Source organism: Pollicipes pollicipes, unplaced genomic scaffold (genome assembly GCF_011947565.3).
Source record: "Pollicipes pollicipes isolate AB1234 unplaced genomic scaffold, Ppol_2.1 Scaffold_4295;HRSCAF=5057_pilon_pilon_pilon, whole genome shotgun sequence".
In the NCBI taxonomy this organism is placed as follows: Eukaryota; Metazoa; Arthropoda; class Thecostraca; order Pollicipedomorpha; family Pollicipedidae; genus Pollicipes; species Pollicipes pollicipes.
In genome coordinates, this window is record NW_023596461.1 from 28,717,120 (window position 1) to 28,733,109 (window position 15,990).

At 53.4% G+C, this 15,990-nt stretch overlaps 1 protein-coding gene across 1 annotated transcript in view; it reads right to left on the reverse strand.

Annotated features, from left to right (window-relative positions):
* Positions 1–15,990, reverse strand: part of unc-104 (kinesin family member unc-104) — a 53,856-nt gene that overhangs the window by 23,173 nt on the left and 14,693 nt on the right. Inside the window, exons 4-16 of the mRNA XM_037220441.1 lie at positions 15,893–15,971; positions 11,802–11,968; positions 10,111–10,289; positions 9,666–9,777; positions 9,115–9,258; positions 8,528–8,539; positions 7,998–8,155; positions 7,476–7,615; positions 6,482–6,520; positions 4,668–4,769; positions 4,144–4,277; positions 3,262–3,428; positions 2,298–2,443 (exon numbers count right to left, since the gene is read on the reverse strand). Coding sequence (XP_037076336.1) covers positions 2,298–2,443; positions 3,262–3,428; positions 4,144–4,277; positions 4,668–4,769; positions 6,482–6,520; positions 7,476–7,615; positions 7,998–8,155; positions 8,528–8,539; positions 9,115–9,258; positions 9,666–9,777; positions 10,111–10,289; positions 11,802–11,968; positions 15,893–15,971 — 1,579 coding nt within the window. The remainder of the gene's footprint in view (positions 1–2,297; positions 2,444–3,261; positions 3,429–4,143; positions 4,278–4,667; positions 4,770–6,481; positions 6,521–7,475; positions 7,616–7,997; positions 8,156–8,527; positions 8,540–9,114; positions 9,259–9,665; positions 9,778–10,110; positions 10,290–11,801; positions 11,969–15,892; positions 15,972–15,990) is intronic.

Here is a 15,990-nt window from a genome sequence, read left to right on the forward strand (position 1 = left end):
CAGCCCGCTATATCCACTGCTACGCGGAGGGTCTCCAAAGCCAATGGCGGCCGCCAGTAACATGGCCTTGACCTTTAGAGAGGTCGACAGCTGATGCGCAACGGAGGCGAAGTCAAGGTACAAATCGCTATATGCCTGCGAGGCGGAGGCGGGTAAACCGCGCGGCCGCCATGATGGTGTGACGTCACTATCGACGAACTGACGGACTTACAGCACCTCTCGACCCGATCGGGTTTCAGTAGACGACCGCGCCAATTATGTCAGTGACCGTGACGTCACACAGAGGTGATGAATTCAGAAACTGTGGACCGTTAACCGTAGGGCGCCAATTCCATCGCTGACGGGCGCCCAATCTATCGCTCCCTGGACTGGACTGTGGTGCCCAGTGGCGCTAACAACTCCAGCACGCCGCACTAACGACGCGGTACTTCTCGCGAGCCTTGTGCGAGCCCCACCCCGGCCCGGGTCAAGGTCATCCGACTGGCCGCGGGCAGCGCGTGACACGCCAGCCGGCGATCCCAGACCAGGTTCAGTAGCGCCGCGCCAGAGCCGGCCGGCCGCTCACGGTGTGTGACGCGAGCGGCCGGAGGTGTACATGGTGCGGCCGTCTGCTACCGCCGCTCAGCCCGGTGCGACTCCACCGGTCAGTGTCTGCAGCGGTGCACGGTCAATCAGACGGACCGATTTCCCGGCGCATCGGGATCTGTGTTCTCACGCCATACCGCGTTTCTGTTTTGCGCGTCCAAAACAACGCCGATCGCCGTGACCGAGAAACACAGCAGCGTTCGGAAACGGTCGGCCCACTGGGTTGAGCAGATGAAGAGGCGTGAGTGCTTCGCAGCGGCACAGAAAGAGCGCGAGACCTCAAACGAGGGCGGAATGGTTCGTCTCGCGGTGTCCGCTATCACGACAAAACTAACCTCGTCACGCTCTGGGCAGAAAGCGCCAGGTCAGAAAGCTGGACAAGAGCGCGGCCACTTCTCGGTGGGTGGGCCTATCCTTGAACAGGTCTTCTGATCTATTGATCGCTGTTTTCTGTGCAACGACTGAGCTGCTGCGTCAAATGCCACACCACCAGATTATTTGTCGACGCACGCAACTGCTTCGGGCCACTGACGTCACAGCCGTCGCCATCGGCTGTCGTGATGACGACAAAAACAGGCGGCGGCATATGGCCGAAACCGGCCGTCCTCCCAAGCCTGTGCACAGCGCCATCTGCAGTTGGCTCGGCTGAAATGCTCACGCCAATACCACCACCAAGCGGCAACTCGCTGATTGACCATCCGGCAACCACTTGACGTGCCGCATTGGACCGATTGATTAAAGTAGTCAGGCTGGTTACCCCTCATAAGACTTTTGGATTCCCACCAGTTCGCAGAATGAGACATGAACAGCCGGATACGCAGTCTTCACAAAGTTTGTCTTCTTTTCAACAGCAACGTGATGTCAACATTCATCCGATTAGGAACAGATTGCAGGGAAAGAAACAATGGGCTTGAGAAGTTTGGCAACTCGACTGAAACGACCATTTTCGATGCAATTTCCACCGCCACGGTCCGCAGCACTAAAAATAAACGCCCGGAATGAAATTGCTTCGAAAAGGCTTTAAGACCGATCCTCTTTCAAATAATTAACAATCAGAATCCAACTACCATTGAAACCCAGCTCCAGTAATCATCCAAACTAAGGTCGCCGAGTAAGCTAAGCTTTCATCCGAACAATGCTACACACGAGATGTTTGCCGGTTCAGTCTGCTACGCAAGGGCCCCAAAAGGCACAAATACAGTCGAAGTAGGAGCCAAACTCGACTGCCAAGAACATTTTTTGAACAGAGATTTACATGCTATATCAAGGCAGGGAGGCGTGCCAACTAGTGATGGTGCTTCGCCTCTATGTCCAGCTGACGTATTTATCACTTGAATCGTCTTCACGAGCACCGCGTCTTCGCCACAGTGAGGCTTCACTGCGCGGCAGCCTAGGGTGGTGGAACTTACAGCATACCAACATTTCGAAAGTCAGGATCGAGCCTGAATAAGATTTAAACAGCGCAAAGCATGTTTTGCAATTGCATCTCAATGATATGTAAATAATGTCGAGTGCCGAGCTAATTTCAGCCAACCGCATGCGGGACCTCCGCCCACGCCATTCCCAGACACAGGAGCGCTCGCCAAGCGAGGCAGTGGACCGAGCTTGAGCCAACAATCAGGATGATCATCGGCTTCACCACCCCGACCGTTCATCTTGGCCGTTGATTGATCAGGATAGTTAAAGCGGCAAGACCGGCGCTCTGGTCGTACCTTGCTCGGGGTGATTGAAGCGGAAGACGTGGTTCTTGCCGAGGATGACGCGACTGCCAGTGCGCAGTACGACAGGCTGCGTGATGGTGCGCCCGTTCACGTAGCACAGCGCCCCATCGTTCGGGATCAACATCACCACACCCTCCCTGTGGGAGAGACGAGCGTCACCACAGCGGCCCTGAAGAACCGACGAGTCACCACATCCTCCTTGGGGAACAGGAGCAGCGTCACCACAGCGGCCCTGAAGAACCGACGAGTCACCACATCCTTCTTGGGGAACAGGAGCAGCGTCACCACAGCGGCCCTGAAGAGCAGGCGAGTTACCATATCCTCCTTGGGGAACAGGAGCAGCGCCACCACAGCGGCCCTGAGGAACAGATGAGCTACCATATCCTCCCTGGGGAACAGAAGTGTCACCACAGTGGCCCTGAGGAACAGATGACTTACCACGCCCTCCGTGGGGGGTCAGGAGCAGTGTCACCACACGCTCCCTGAGGGGAAGGGGGCCAGTGGTGTTAGCCCTTCCGTGGGAGCGGTGTCACCCAATCCTCTCAGGGAAGCGGAGTGGTGTCTTCTGGGTACAGCCATGTCCCCACGCCCAGCCTGAGGCACCAGTGTCTAGGGTCACCTGTCCGCTTAGGATCGCCCAGCCGGCTGACATGGCAGTCCGGTCCCATCACGACAGGCGGGGTCACAATACCCTCACGAGAGGTGGGGCCACAGCACCACAGGTCGCGCCAAGCCCTAGACGGCGGCCAGCCCGCGCCACAGGCGCGCGGGTGCACGTGTTCCGGCGAGTGGCTGTTGCCCGCAGGCGCGGCACGACCCCAGCTGCCACCAGCTGCCACCGCTCTTACGGAGGAGCCGATAGCCCGCCGAAGCCGGCGCCCGCAACTGCCGGCCGCAGCGCTGTCGCGCAGCCGCCCGCCGCCGCGCCGTCAGCGGCGCCGCGGCGCCTCCTCACCTGTTCTCGAAGATGCAGTGCTCGTTGTAGATGTGCACGCCAATCAGCTGGATGTCCTGTGGTATGTTGGCCTCGGCAGAGCCGACGCGCGTGATGCCCTCCTTGATGTAGTAGATCAGACACTCGGACATGGACGGGTCCTCGTTCAGGTTCACCAGGTGCGGCGTCTGCGCGGGCGAGCGTGCGCCGTCGTCACGCTCTCGGTGGGCGCGACACGGCACGAGGAGACAGACATTACATGTGATATGGTAGATCAGACACCCGGACATGGACGGGTCCTCGTTCAGGTTCACCAGGTGCGGCGTCTGCGCGGGCGAGCGTGCGCCGTCGTCACGCTCTCGGTGGGCGCGACACGGCATGAGGAGACAGAAGACACGTGATATCTGCATGCGTCAGCCGGGGTCCCCGCTAGATGCACAATTGTATTATTTGTTGGTTTAGTCCAAACCCTTTTGACTGCATGGGCTTTGAGATCCGCGACCACGCTAAGCAGAGCTTGTTACGTGAGCCATGACCCCGCCATCCGATCGTGAAATCCCGGGTCGACGGCGTAATTTCGCGGCGAAAGCTAAACGTGCCGCGCTTCTTGGCACGGTCCATCCTAATGGTTGAGAAGACGCGTAGTTGAAATAGTTGTGAAGACACGTCAGGAAACATGTGTTTCATGTGCGTTACGTTTTCTCCACGTTCCACGGTCGACCACACCTGCCCGACCTATCCCAGCGAAAAATGGACAGTCACCAGTTGACATCTTCATCAGCGGCGCCCCAACAGGTATCTCAACAGGTATCTCAGCGGTGCGCACGTCGCGAAGGGCGGTGCTGAACGGTCCGGACCTCACCCGCGCACACCCTGCCCGCGCCCGCTCCGCCCACCACTGACCTTCTTGGGCGAGAAGATGCCGACCGTCTTGCCGTCCTCCTTGAGCGCGATGCCCATCTCGGCGAACACGGTCTCGCGGTACTGCCGCACGTCGTCGGCCCGCTTCAGCTTCTGCTCCCAGGTCTCGCTCAGCTCTGTCGGCAGAAGCGGCGTCTCAGAGACGGACGCCTTGGCTTGCGCCTGGGCCGGGAGTGACGGACTTTCGCGTCTGGCATGCACGGCAGCCATGATTTCTCCTGCCCTGTCACGCCAGTTCAACAGAGATCATCAGAGCCCTGGCGACCGTCGTCTGGTACCTGCAAAATGAGGTCTACGGCGAATCTCGCCCACTGGCATTATAGAATACAAAGCCAAACAAAGCTCTCAATCCCGTTGAATTGGGAGGATGCTGTCTGAGTGTGGGTCTAACGTACTTATAACACACACTGCTTAGCACACATCCTGAGCCAAACAGCCATCCAACAATCCACCCGCACGTTATCAAAACATCCCGCGCCCCGGACGGTGCTGTGGGTGCTGCTGACCTGCCATGATTTTCTCGTTGACCTGCAGCTGATGGACAGCATCCTTGGTGACATTGCTGGTTCCACTGGCCTCCGGCGAGCCTCCCTCGGCTGAAACGTCATCTGTAACAGGATCGGAGGCAGACCAGGTCAGTACGGACTGGTTACACAGGGGTCACGGGCTATGCATGTTAGACTACTGACACAGAGCTGCTGAGGCACGCCCGTGGGGAAGGTGGCGGTCGCCACACTGGCAAACTCAGCATTCTAACGCTAGGCCGGCAGGACCGTGTCGCAATGACCTGTCTAAATTGTCAACAACAAAAATACCATTGGTAATGTCAAGCATTTTATTTCACCACTAATTTGTTTAGTATCGCAGCAGATACGGCGCTGGAGTTGTGTCAGAACGAACCTGAGCCTTCACTGTTCGTCACACAGCTGGGGGAGAGCAGAGGCAGGGCGCGGCGGTCAACGGACCAACCCAAACACTGTCAGGTGCCAGGTCTGCTACAACACCAGCCCTCAACGAATCCCGAAAAGTGCTTGTTCACACGGAAGTCTACATATGTCGCTCGAGACGCGGCTTCCGCGTTTTTTCGTGCTTATTTCATTCAGAGCCAGCGTCTTTTTGACGCAGCGCTACCTGTGTCTGTCGCTATCGCTATCTGAATTTGTGTCAGAAAACAGTGCCCTCTCCCCACGCGGCTCATGGCACCCGCTCCTTGACATCAACCCACAAAAGTACTCTTTCTACACGCCGCGAAGAGACCTCGGCGACGTCCGGCTGAGGTCGCATTCACGGCGACCTCAGCAGCCATCAGCCATTGCCGTCACGGAGAGCCATCAGGTCTTCTATCGTCACAGTCGTATTGAATGTGCCGTCGGGATGCGCGTGCTTCCGAGTCACAAGCCTCCAGGAAAACACCATCTCGCTTAGTACAATAGAAAGTTGTATGATTCCAAGCCCAGCTTCCAAAAATGAGATGCAATTTGACACGGCTTCCAACTTATTACATTGGGCTAAAAGGGCACTATTCAGCTGCGGTGCTGCGCTCTTCGTGACAAGCACAATATTCACCCCGGCGGCGTATGCCATAGATAACGAGCACGAGAGCCCCGAGGTGGGCCTCTATGAACAACCAAATCAAACACCCATGACGACGGCAAAGCCGAGAGGAGCTCATCATTAAACTGCCTTTAATGTCTGTGGAGTAATTGCCAGAAAGGTGACCAGATCCCTAAATTCTGATGCTGTGAGCGCAGCGAATAATGCTACGGTTTGCATTAGCTTCTTCCATATGACATGGCCAGCCTCAAAAAAGGCTGGCTGGGAGCAGCACTGCGACATAGAAGGGCTTGGCTGTCTGCACAGCTATAAAAAATTAACGACGAAGTCAAAACCTATCCTACAGCCAACATTATCCATCTAACTCGAGGTGGGTATAATAGATGAGTCTAACATACGAAAATCATCAGGCACCTCAATGTTAAACCGCCACACCCACAGCCATGATCGCCATGCCAGCCCGGGCAGTGCGTGAAGGTGTCCTTTGGCACACTGGGACAGCACGTATGTGTATTCCTCCACAGATACATCCGGCACCAGCCTCCGCGTCAGAAGAGGCTGAGAAAAAGCCACCACCCAGCGCGAGTTCAAGCCAGGCCATCACTGCAAGCGGCGTGTCACGTGGAAGTGCCCGGGCTCGTTAGTGGGCGGCTGGGGCGGACCAGAGGCAGCCGGGAAAGCGTTAGTCGGCAGCCATACGACAGGTGAATTCTGCACACAAGCCCAATAAGTGCAGCGCGGCGAACAGTGTAACCCATCTACTTACGGGACTTGGGCCTACTATTTGAGTAATTAACCTTCCCGTCTGAAATCAGGCAGGAGCTGGCGTCACTCATTAACAACCACAAACGTACCGCGATCCGGCAGAAAACACAGGGACAATGCTTCAACTCAAAGGCAGCGCGTTATTCGCTTCACATGGGAGCAACGCACTGCTGATGCATTCAGGACTGTGGTTCTTTTGGAACACATTGGCGCTGCATCCGGGGATGACGGGGCGCACATGTCATAAAATTCACATTTGCAAGTAACTGCCACAGCAACCCACGTTGTCAACTGATACAGTTTTGCCTTTCAGTAATGTTCAAATTGAAGACAGAAATCAGGTGTATTTCATTGGTTTGTTTTCCTGCATTTGGTAACAAATACTGCGCATTTCATGCACTTGTAAATTGGTCTTGCAACTGCTAAAAGGAGTGTTGAGTGTTCTGAGCCAGCCAGCGATGACTCGGATGACAGTGACGCCTGTAATGATGGTCCCACAGGGAAGTCTAACAAAGCAGCAGCCTAGTACGGAAAAGCATCTTATGTTTCACGGAGTCAGGCTCATTTTACACGATATTGTATGCTAAAATAAGGCTGATGGTTTCGTAGGTTGATCTTTGTCCCGGTTCCCTCCGGGTGCGAATGGAAAACATGACAGGAACTGGATGTATGCAAGACGATTTGAGGTTGACAACCATTTACTAACGCACGCAGAGCGGCCTGCATCGCACTTACGTAAAGAAATAGCATGAAGGAATGCACTGCCCTAACGCGACGTTAAAAACCCTGTGCGGTTACCCTGAGATTGGCAGCAAACGAATATATATTTTAGCCATTCAACACAACTGCAGCAGAACCCACAGCCGTGCTGAAGATCCGAACACACGTAACTGCATCGCTACACAAACGGCCGCGCCGTCGAGGAGGTCGGTCTTCGCCCTCCCCATACGGCGAGAAGCGCCGATGGCGGCGGCTCCGGCACTCTCGCGACTCACCCGAGTCCACCTGGATGCCCTCGACCTTGAGCAGGTCGTGCAGGCGCATGATCTCCTCGCGCAGCTCGCGGATCAGCTTGGCGTTGGCGTCCTCGTTCACCACGGCCTTGCAGACGATCTGTTTGGCGCGGTCGGCGTACCTGGCGCACGGACGCACGGCTCAGCAGGCATTGGTCTCCGGTGAACGGGAACACGCTCCAGGGCCTACGTGATCATCCTGAAAACTTAGTAGCACTTGCAGCCAACAAATGACCTAGTAAAACAGAAGTCCTGAAAATGCGGGTGTATTAAGGCTAAAGACATACTATATCGCTTACAGTTGCCATTCTCGGATTAGTTTAGTTGGAACAGTCCTTAGGTTTCTTACCGATTATGACACCAGCAGCCACGACAGTGACGGCCAAATGTTGTTGAATCGCATGAGATTGGAACCCTAGCTCATGCAACGATTTATGTTGCGCTTTCGACTTCCAAACCGAAGAACACACGTCCGAGCAGCGGCGCGAGCGGCTGCGCGCTCACCGGAGAGTCGAGAGCGTCTCGTCGTAGTTGATGTCGGCCGGTGAGAGGGCGGCCACCATGGCCGTCTTGCTGTTGCCGCCCAGGTTCTCACGCAGCAGCCAGGTCAGCACCGAGTCCCGGTACGGAATGAACTCGGACTTCTTCTTCTTCTTCGAGGCCTGCCGGCGGCGAGCACGGACGTGGGCGCGTCGATCAGCGTCGGGACATAGGACCGAGACTGGTGCGAGCGCGGCAACGTCGGTCATGGGGCATGCGTTGGAGACAAGGTGCTCCCTCAGAATGGCACGACACCCCCGACGACAGACGACCCTGGGTCATCGCATGCAGCGCACCGCCAGCGGCCCATGGACAGACGCAAAGTGGCAAACTTCATTGTGAGCAGGGCTGCGCTGGTGGCACCGCACGACTCGGGTTATTGTTTTGCGCCTTCGCACACTCGCTTTGTCAAGAGAGCGCAATACACCAGCTTGTTTGAGTCTGTGTCAGGTTTTCAGAAAGTTCCACATGTTGTCATTCCTGGTGTCACTTACTGGTGCTGAAGACTGCAGCGTGCAACGAGACACATGTGGCTTATTCGTGACGGAATTGCCATGCGACCGGGGAAACACGATACAAAAAAGGTATCATATTCACGCATATACAACAACACAAACACGATATTCCCCACAACGTGTCTCCCAAAATTTTCCGAACGTAAGTTGGTGTCAACGGGTTTTCATAAAAACTTTCGTCGCGTGTGTCTTAAAAAATACAGTTTCCATTCTAGACTGTTCTTGAAGAAGTACAGCAGGCAATCCAAACGTATTGTTTTTCTTCTGAGGCACGCCTAAAAAAATGTGAGCGTTTCAAAACAACTAAGAATAACAACACAAGCGGAGACAACACCACTTCACACCTTGACCCCATTGCGATCGTGTCCAACCGGGATCGATTCTCACCTGACCCTAGACTACACAAAAGCCAGCTGAACTTGTGAACTCATGACAAATTAGCCAGGACCAAGGCCAACGCAGCCTCCTGCACCTCCGCATTTTCAGAGGCGAGCCTGCCGTTCTTCGGTCCGCAAGCCTGTTTGGCGGTCATCAGACCAGCTCAATGGTCAGGCGGCGTCACGTACCACTTCAGCCAGCGCCGAGATGACCTTGCCGAGTGTGGTCAGCGACTTGTTGATGTTGGCGCCCTCCTTGAGCCGCGTGCCCTTGGCGCCGGTGGAGTCGGCCCTCTCCGAGCCGGCCAGGTCCACCAGCGAGATCTTGCTGACCTGGCGGTGACGGGGCGCCAGGCGGCGTGACGGTGCGGCAGGCGGCGCGCACGGGCGGGCCACTTTACAGTCGTTGCCGGAGAGCGGAGACACAACAGGCTCGAGAGCGGCAGGACGAAGTGTGACTGTAGAGTCTCCCGAGGCCCGGTGGCACGGACACTTCCCAAGACATGCTGCGTTTGACAACACGAGACGGTCTGTGTTTGAATGCATGGTGGAAAGGAGGGAGAGAAGTCAAAAGACTTGGTGACAGCGCACGAAGAACATATCGAACTCTGATTTGATTTCATTTTGTACATTTGGTTCACATCAGTTGCACGGATGACTTCGCACTTCGATTGCATGTTAAGTAAAGGTTGCTCCTAACATCCCCGCATTCATGGCAAACGTCAGCTGATTAAACGGACCTTTTCTGACGTGAGGTCTGTCGCGGCATCATACTTCCGTTGAGTGAAGATGATGGTAAAAACGGCATGGGAACGACTGGACGTTTCATTCATGTTGGTGGCCGCCACAGTCCTGAAACAGAATGGAGGCCAAGCCCGCCATCCTTTGTGTCTTTTTTGACCGCATAGCTATTAAAATGCCGACACTGTGAACTATATTTGACAGCGCGAAACCAATAAGTGCAACAAACGCGGTCCGTTTATCCGAGACTATGAGCTTCATTTATAGAAGGCCGGTAAACCGGGCTTACACTTGATAAATTATCACACCTAAAACAATTAGCGCATGCAGCACATCCGAGCAAAGTTTGGTGTCACAGAGCAACAGCGCAGTAACCACCTGAGCGACTCGGTGACGGAGTGACGCTGTCAGACTCAGGACGGCCTTTGCACGACGTCGACTGACCTGGCCTTGTTCCCCTCGTCCATCAGGTCGCGGATGTCCTCGTAAGCGGTGACGGCCAGCTTCGAGAGATCCTCTACGTAGGGCCCCAGCAGCGGGTGCTCACGCACGCGCAGATGGTTCTTGTTCTTCGGATTCAACAGGTCCCGGACGCGTTCGCAGTAGATCTCCATGTAGCTGACCTGGTGGAAGCCAAGTGCCAAAGATGTCTCGAACAGCTAGCATTTCCGTATTCGACTTAAGCATGGCGTGCGTTACTGCCGGGAAGGGTGGGTTGTTCAATGATGGCAGATGCAGTCACCAATGACAATGACCACAGTCGACCTCAGTATTCCTGGAGGTACTGGCCACCACACAGAGCGCAAACTGACCACCGTACAGGGTGTAAACAATTTTATATTGGGATGACTCTCAACACATCAACCAGCACAGTTAAATAAGCGGCTCTTTTGCTACTCTGCATGTTGACCGGTCACCGGGTACATCGCGCGTGGACGCCGCTGCCACTGCCGCTGCTGATAGAGGCCTGTCGCAATGACGTCGTTCGCTATTAGCACCAGCAATGTCATCGTTGATTATGTTGCGGTTATCAATAGAAATTGTAAAACAACTCGCAGCTTCACAGAAGTTTCAGGGCTTTCTCAATCGCAGTATGCGGAGAATGGTCCACACTGCCTACACAACGATTCCGTGCCGTGGTTTCTCAAACAGTGTAATGATATATGACATTTATTTCAGATCTACCAACTACCAAGCAAGACACTTGTTTGTGATACTCAGAGAACTATTGTTTCAAAATGCATATGATACTGAGAAAGCAACTTAAAGCAAGACAACGTACCCTAGCATTCTCTGATCGAAGTGAGGTTTTAGCTGGCTAAGTTTGGAATCTTTTTATCATGGTCTAACAGTATGAACTTGACAGAATGTCTCATGACACAGCCCCGACACTGTTGCCAAAGATCACCAGACTGAAAGTGAGGAAAATCAACACTGCACGACATGCTGTTGCCCGACGCTGCGCCAACTCATTTTGTCCCCGAGCTCCGAAGGTGCCGAACAGAGAAAGTATTTTGAATGGTGGGGTAATGCAGCCGACATGCTTTGATTCTTCAGTCCCACCTTGCTTTGTATCGCAAGCCAAGTTGTCCACCCGACCTCTTATGTGTTCTCTGTCTTGACGTACAGCTTGACGCATACACAAAAAGTGGAAATAAACCACACCGTGACTAACAAAAGGTGCCATAGCCATTGCGCGTTGCTAACATTCTGCGCACACGCCATAACCTCTTATGATGCATAATTTGGCATTAAATTTGTAGTAGTACATTCAGAAAGGTACGAAGGCATGTATATCCAAGGTACATCAGCGTGTAGCAGTGGCCGAGGATATAAGATTCCATAGTGCAACCAGATTTGACAGACGGCTTTGACCCGGAGTATGGGGAGGCAGCTTCTGGCAGTTTCAATGACCTGGGAACGTTCAGAGCGCTGATGACTCCATGGGAGCACTAACGCATGAAACGAGAACCAGTAAGCACTCATCACCGCGGCGAAAAGCTCACTGCGCCAAACTCGATCAGGCAGGCCCGGTCATCAGCAGAGGCACGGTGAAGCGCGCAAGCGGGACAAAAAACAAACTCTGTGGCCCGCGAGCAGTGCGCCGGAAAAGGCAGCTTTGTCACACCACTGACCTCCACAGAGTACTGGGCTTCCGTGTCGCTGTCGTTGGAGATCCGCTGGAAGAGGTTGCGGCAGATCCTGGGGATGATGCCCTCTTGGCCATCGTCCGGCTTCCCCATCATGGTGTACGACTTGCCGGCCCCGGTCTGGCCATACGCAAAAATGCATACATTGTAACCTGCAACCAGGCAACATCTGTTGATTAATATTGGCAGGGATGCAGCAATACCATGTGATTCACATAACAGGCATTTAGTTTAGGTGATTTGGAAGACATCTTACAAGAAGTTGTCAAAATAGATCATTTCGAAACGATATGGTTTTCGCCAAGAAAGGCCATCTACCGGAGGCATCCATATTCAAGCAATCCAACCAAAAACACGCAAAACAAATTTGACGAAACTAAAGACCAGTTTTACTAGAATTTGCGTTAAATGATAACAAATAATCGCTTCAAGTTCAAATATCAAAGAATCGAAGCAGAGAAAATGTTTGGCTTATCATATTGATCTCAATGACACTTCAGCGCTTAAATAAAAAAGGATTGCCGTGCCGAACATTACACATAGTGCAATGCCTTGAAAAATTCATGAATTTCACGTCCTGGAATGTTATGCAATGAAATGAAAATGAAAGGAACCTCGTGCCATGGAATTCATGTCCTGCGCAGATTCGACTTGACCATCGCGTGGCACGACCAAAACCCTCCTAGTTCCGTTTGGCTGTATAAGCGGCGGATACCGCGAGGGTATACGTTGGACTGGAACTGCGCTGCCTTGCCGGTGGATTCCGGGCATAGCCTTCAAGACCTGCTGAACGTATACTGTTAACATGTCACCTGTCCGACAGCCAATACGTCTTCAAGTGAGCAGATGAATCGAGCTGGCAGTATGCTGAACACGCGTTATATCAAGGCCTTTTATAATGGCACACCCTGTGGGGCGCCCCTGTCCGCTGCTAGCTGTTCCCAGCGATGTAGAAACGCTGAAACCATGCATTTTTCAAGCAATTGTGTCTGGGAGAGTTTATCCTGTATGCTGAGTCACGAAGGGACAGGACAAGCCGTTTAGGGTCAAACAAGGTCAGAAACATGAAATATATGTCGGAGGGCAATCGGAGCGGAAATGACTCACAAGATACATTTTTTCTGGTGTAGCTATCAGAACTCCGTTTAGTTCTGAGACTAAGGAGACGTCACGATATTTCCGCGAACAAACGACCGACGATTAGCGAGGCAAGGCGTGGTGCATGAGGTATGCTTCATTATCGCGATGTAATTACCGATGTTTAGGGTCAGCTATGCCAACTCAAGCCCTGGTCCATGACAAATTAAGGACAACGTTTATGGGTCAAATCGATAACGTTGATTTTACACAAAGGCCATTTACGTAACGAGGAAGGCTCTCCAGGCGGCCACCCACACATCCAAACTTACATACGCGCGACATACGTGTGGATTTGTTTTCTTTGTTCTCGTTCCGTAGTGTGCTTCCGCGAAGTGCAAGCCCAGCTGCTGGCGGTTTGGTAACTGCGCGGAGAGGTGGGTCCATGGCCGAGCTCAGTGGGCCGACACCCGTTCAATGAGCGATCCTTTTTAGGACTAGCATCGGAAGTCGATACGCCTCCACGAGCGCGCGGCTCCATTCGACGGTGGTCCTCGTGCGACGCCAGCCCGTGCATCAGTGCAGCTGGCCGACGAAGACGGCAAACGTGCATTTTGACTTGGCCACGTTACCGGGAATTTGCTTGCTTTTGTTTTGACTCGGTCCTCTCGACCTCTCACTCTGCTATTGCGTGACGCATCAACAAGTTTACGGCAAGTTTTCTTTGTATGCTAGTTGAGAAAACGAGTGCGTGGAGTAGATTTGCCCCTTCCAATGCGCATATACTGTTCTATAAAAGGTGCGTGATGCGCCGTTGAAGGCGTCGGGCCGATCAGGTGCTTCCTCGGCGTCGGACAAGGGTAGCGTGACAGTAGGACAGTGTGAGGTAATAAAGATGTAAAATTCATCAAGGGTGCTCGCATAAGGGTATGTCAGACGCAAGATAATGGAGTCACGCGGATTAAGCAGTCCTTACAAATGGGTCTGCGTTGTGAAATCCCTTTTCCATGAGAGCCAAGCACACAAATGTGCGCTGATGAGGTGTTTGCAGGCTAATTCACAAACTGCATGGCTTTAATATTGGCTGGGCCTTGCATCCCGCCCCGTTTGGCCCGGCTTGGCAGCAAATTCAACAGGCTAAATCAATAAATACACAGACGGACGACGGTGCGAACTGCGATCAAAGCGTTTCGAGAAAACAAAAAAAAAGCGAGAATATCGGTCACAGTGAGCTGGGCCTGCGTGAGTTTTGTAGCTTTCACTCGGTTTGAGCGCAGCCTCCCGCTTGCCAGACCGGCTTCGACACAGGTGACGGTGGCCGCTTCCGGCAGGGTACCGGCGCACCTACGGGTCGGTCTGCATTGACAATGTTCGACGGACTGTTGGCGACACCTTTTTCCAACATCCAGCAGTCGGTTTCACGTCTCAGCTTGCTATGGCTGCCGAAATAAGACCAGCCGCCCGCAAGTCCCCCAAATGAGCGGAGACATGGCTTGTGAGCGAAGTGACCAGCTGCCTATACCGATCCATGCCCTAGCCATTCCGACTGTCCGCTACCTCCCCGTCAAATGGTGTCGTGCTCTCGTCGCAACGAAGCTTTTTCTTCAAGATCACGGGCCAGTTTCAAATATCAGGGTCCAGCTTCGAATATCAGGGTCCGGTTTCCAAGATCAGCGTCCAGTTTCGACGCGCGATGCACAGGTTTTCTACAAATAGCAAGTCTCACGTTTTTTCCCGTCAATATAGCATGAAACGCTAGGTTTTGTTCAGCGTTGCAACGTTCGCGGTAAATCGTGCCTGACCACACAGATTGTAGGCTTACACGGCGCACCCTCTAAAAAGCCGTGCTTCCGCTGTCGAAATCTGCGGGATGTTGCGATCAGTGGTTGCAAGGCTATTAACTTTCAGAGAGTGTATTGGCTAGCCCGGTCTGGGTCACCCACATTGGAAAATTGAACTCCTGTTCAAATTAAATCTGCTCAGTGTTCGAATTCGCTCACAATAAGTCTAAAACCATGTAGAAAAACGCAATCTCAGCGGATTATCGATGAATAACACTTTTATAAAGTTTCATCCAGCTGTCCTTTATGAAAACATAAACCGAGACCAAAACAGCCAGCGCCTAGTCAAAGTTTAGAGAAAGTATGGGCAGCGTGTTGTTAAGACCCCATTGATCCGAGGCCGCTTTACGCTTGTCGTAGCTTATGTTCTTCATACCTAGGAAACCAATCTTGGAGGGATCTTTGTGCAACAAGAAGCAATCCAGCGACCATTTAAGCAGCCATTTAATTACAAGCGTAACACCATGGCACGACGCCAACCTGCCCGACTGTCGTTCGGGATCTTTATAAAACACCAGCCTTTTGGGCAGGTATCTTAAGAGGCTCAGTACACCAAGCCCACAGTATAACACACCCCCTTAGACCGCTGTATCAACAGCACTGGATTGTCGTTGTTGCTCCCAAACAAGCCGTGTTAGTTGTTCTTTCATCCTTACGTGCTCATTGCCTTAGGTCCTACCATGAGCAAATGGGTTATCCACGCTACACAAGTCAAGGCGGGGCTATAAAAAGTGCCCGACTAAGGGCTGCCTGGCAAATTGGTTGGATTGTGCAATTATACTTAAACTTATTTTTCTTCGAAACTCGGTACATGCCAGAGCGACGAATGGCACGCTGCCATCAGTCGCTACCTTCCAGTCAAATGCCACCGGGAGATGGGAAGCTACGTGCCACACTAATCGCCACCAACGCTGGACGTCTCGGACAATCGCCGAAACGCGCCGGCACTGATTCTCACGCCTGGGGAGGCCGGCGAGTACCTACCACAGGATGGGGCGGATCATCTGAGGAAGCGGGCAGGAGTCCTAGCTTCTTTCCACTGCGACGTACTCCGATCCTACATTATGCGACAGATAGTAGCCAAGCCCTCTTGCCGTCGCTAATCCGGCGCCGGTGACCTGCTGCAGCATCAGCAGCACCGATGAGGTGAAGACTAACCTTCGAAGGCGTGGTCCAGCATCTCCACCCCGATGTCCAGGTACACCCGCTCCTGGGAGGAGAACTGGGGCGCCGACGGCTGGAACACCAACATCACG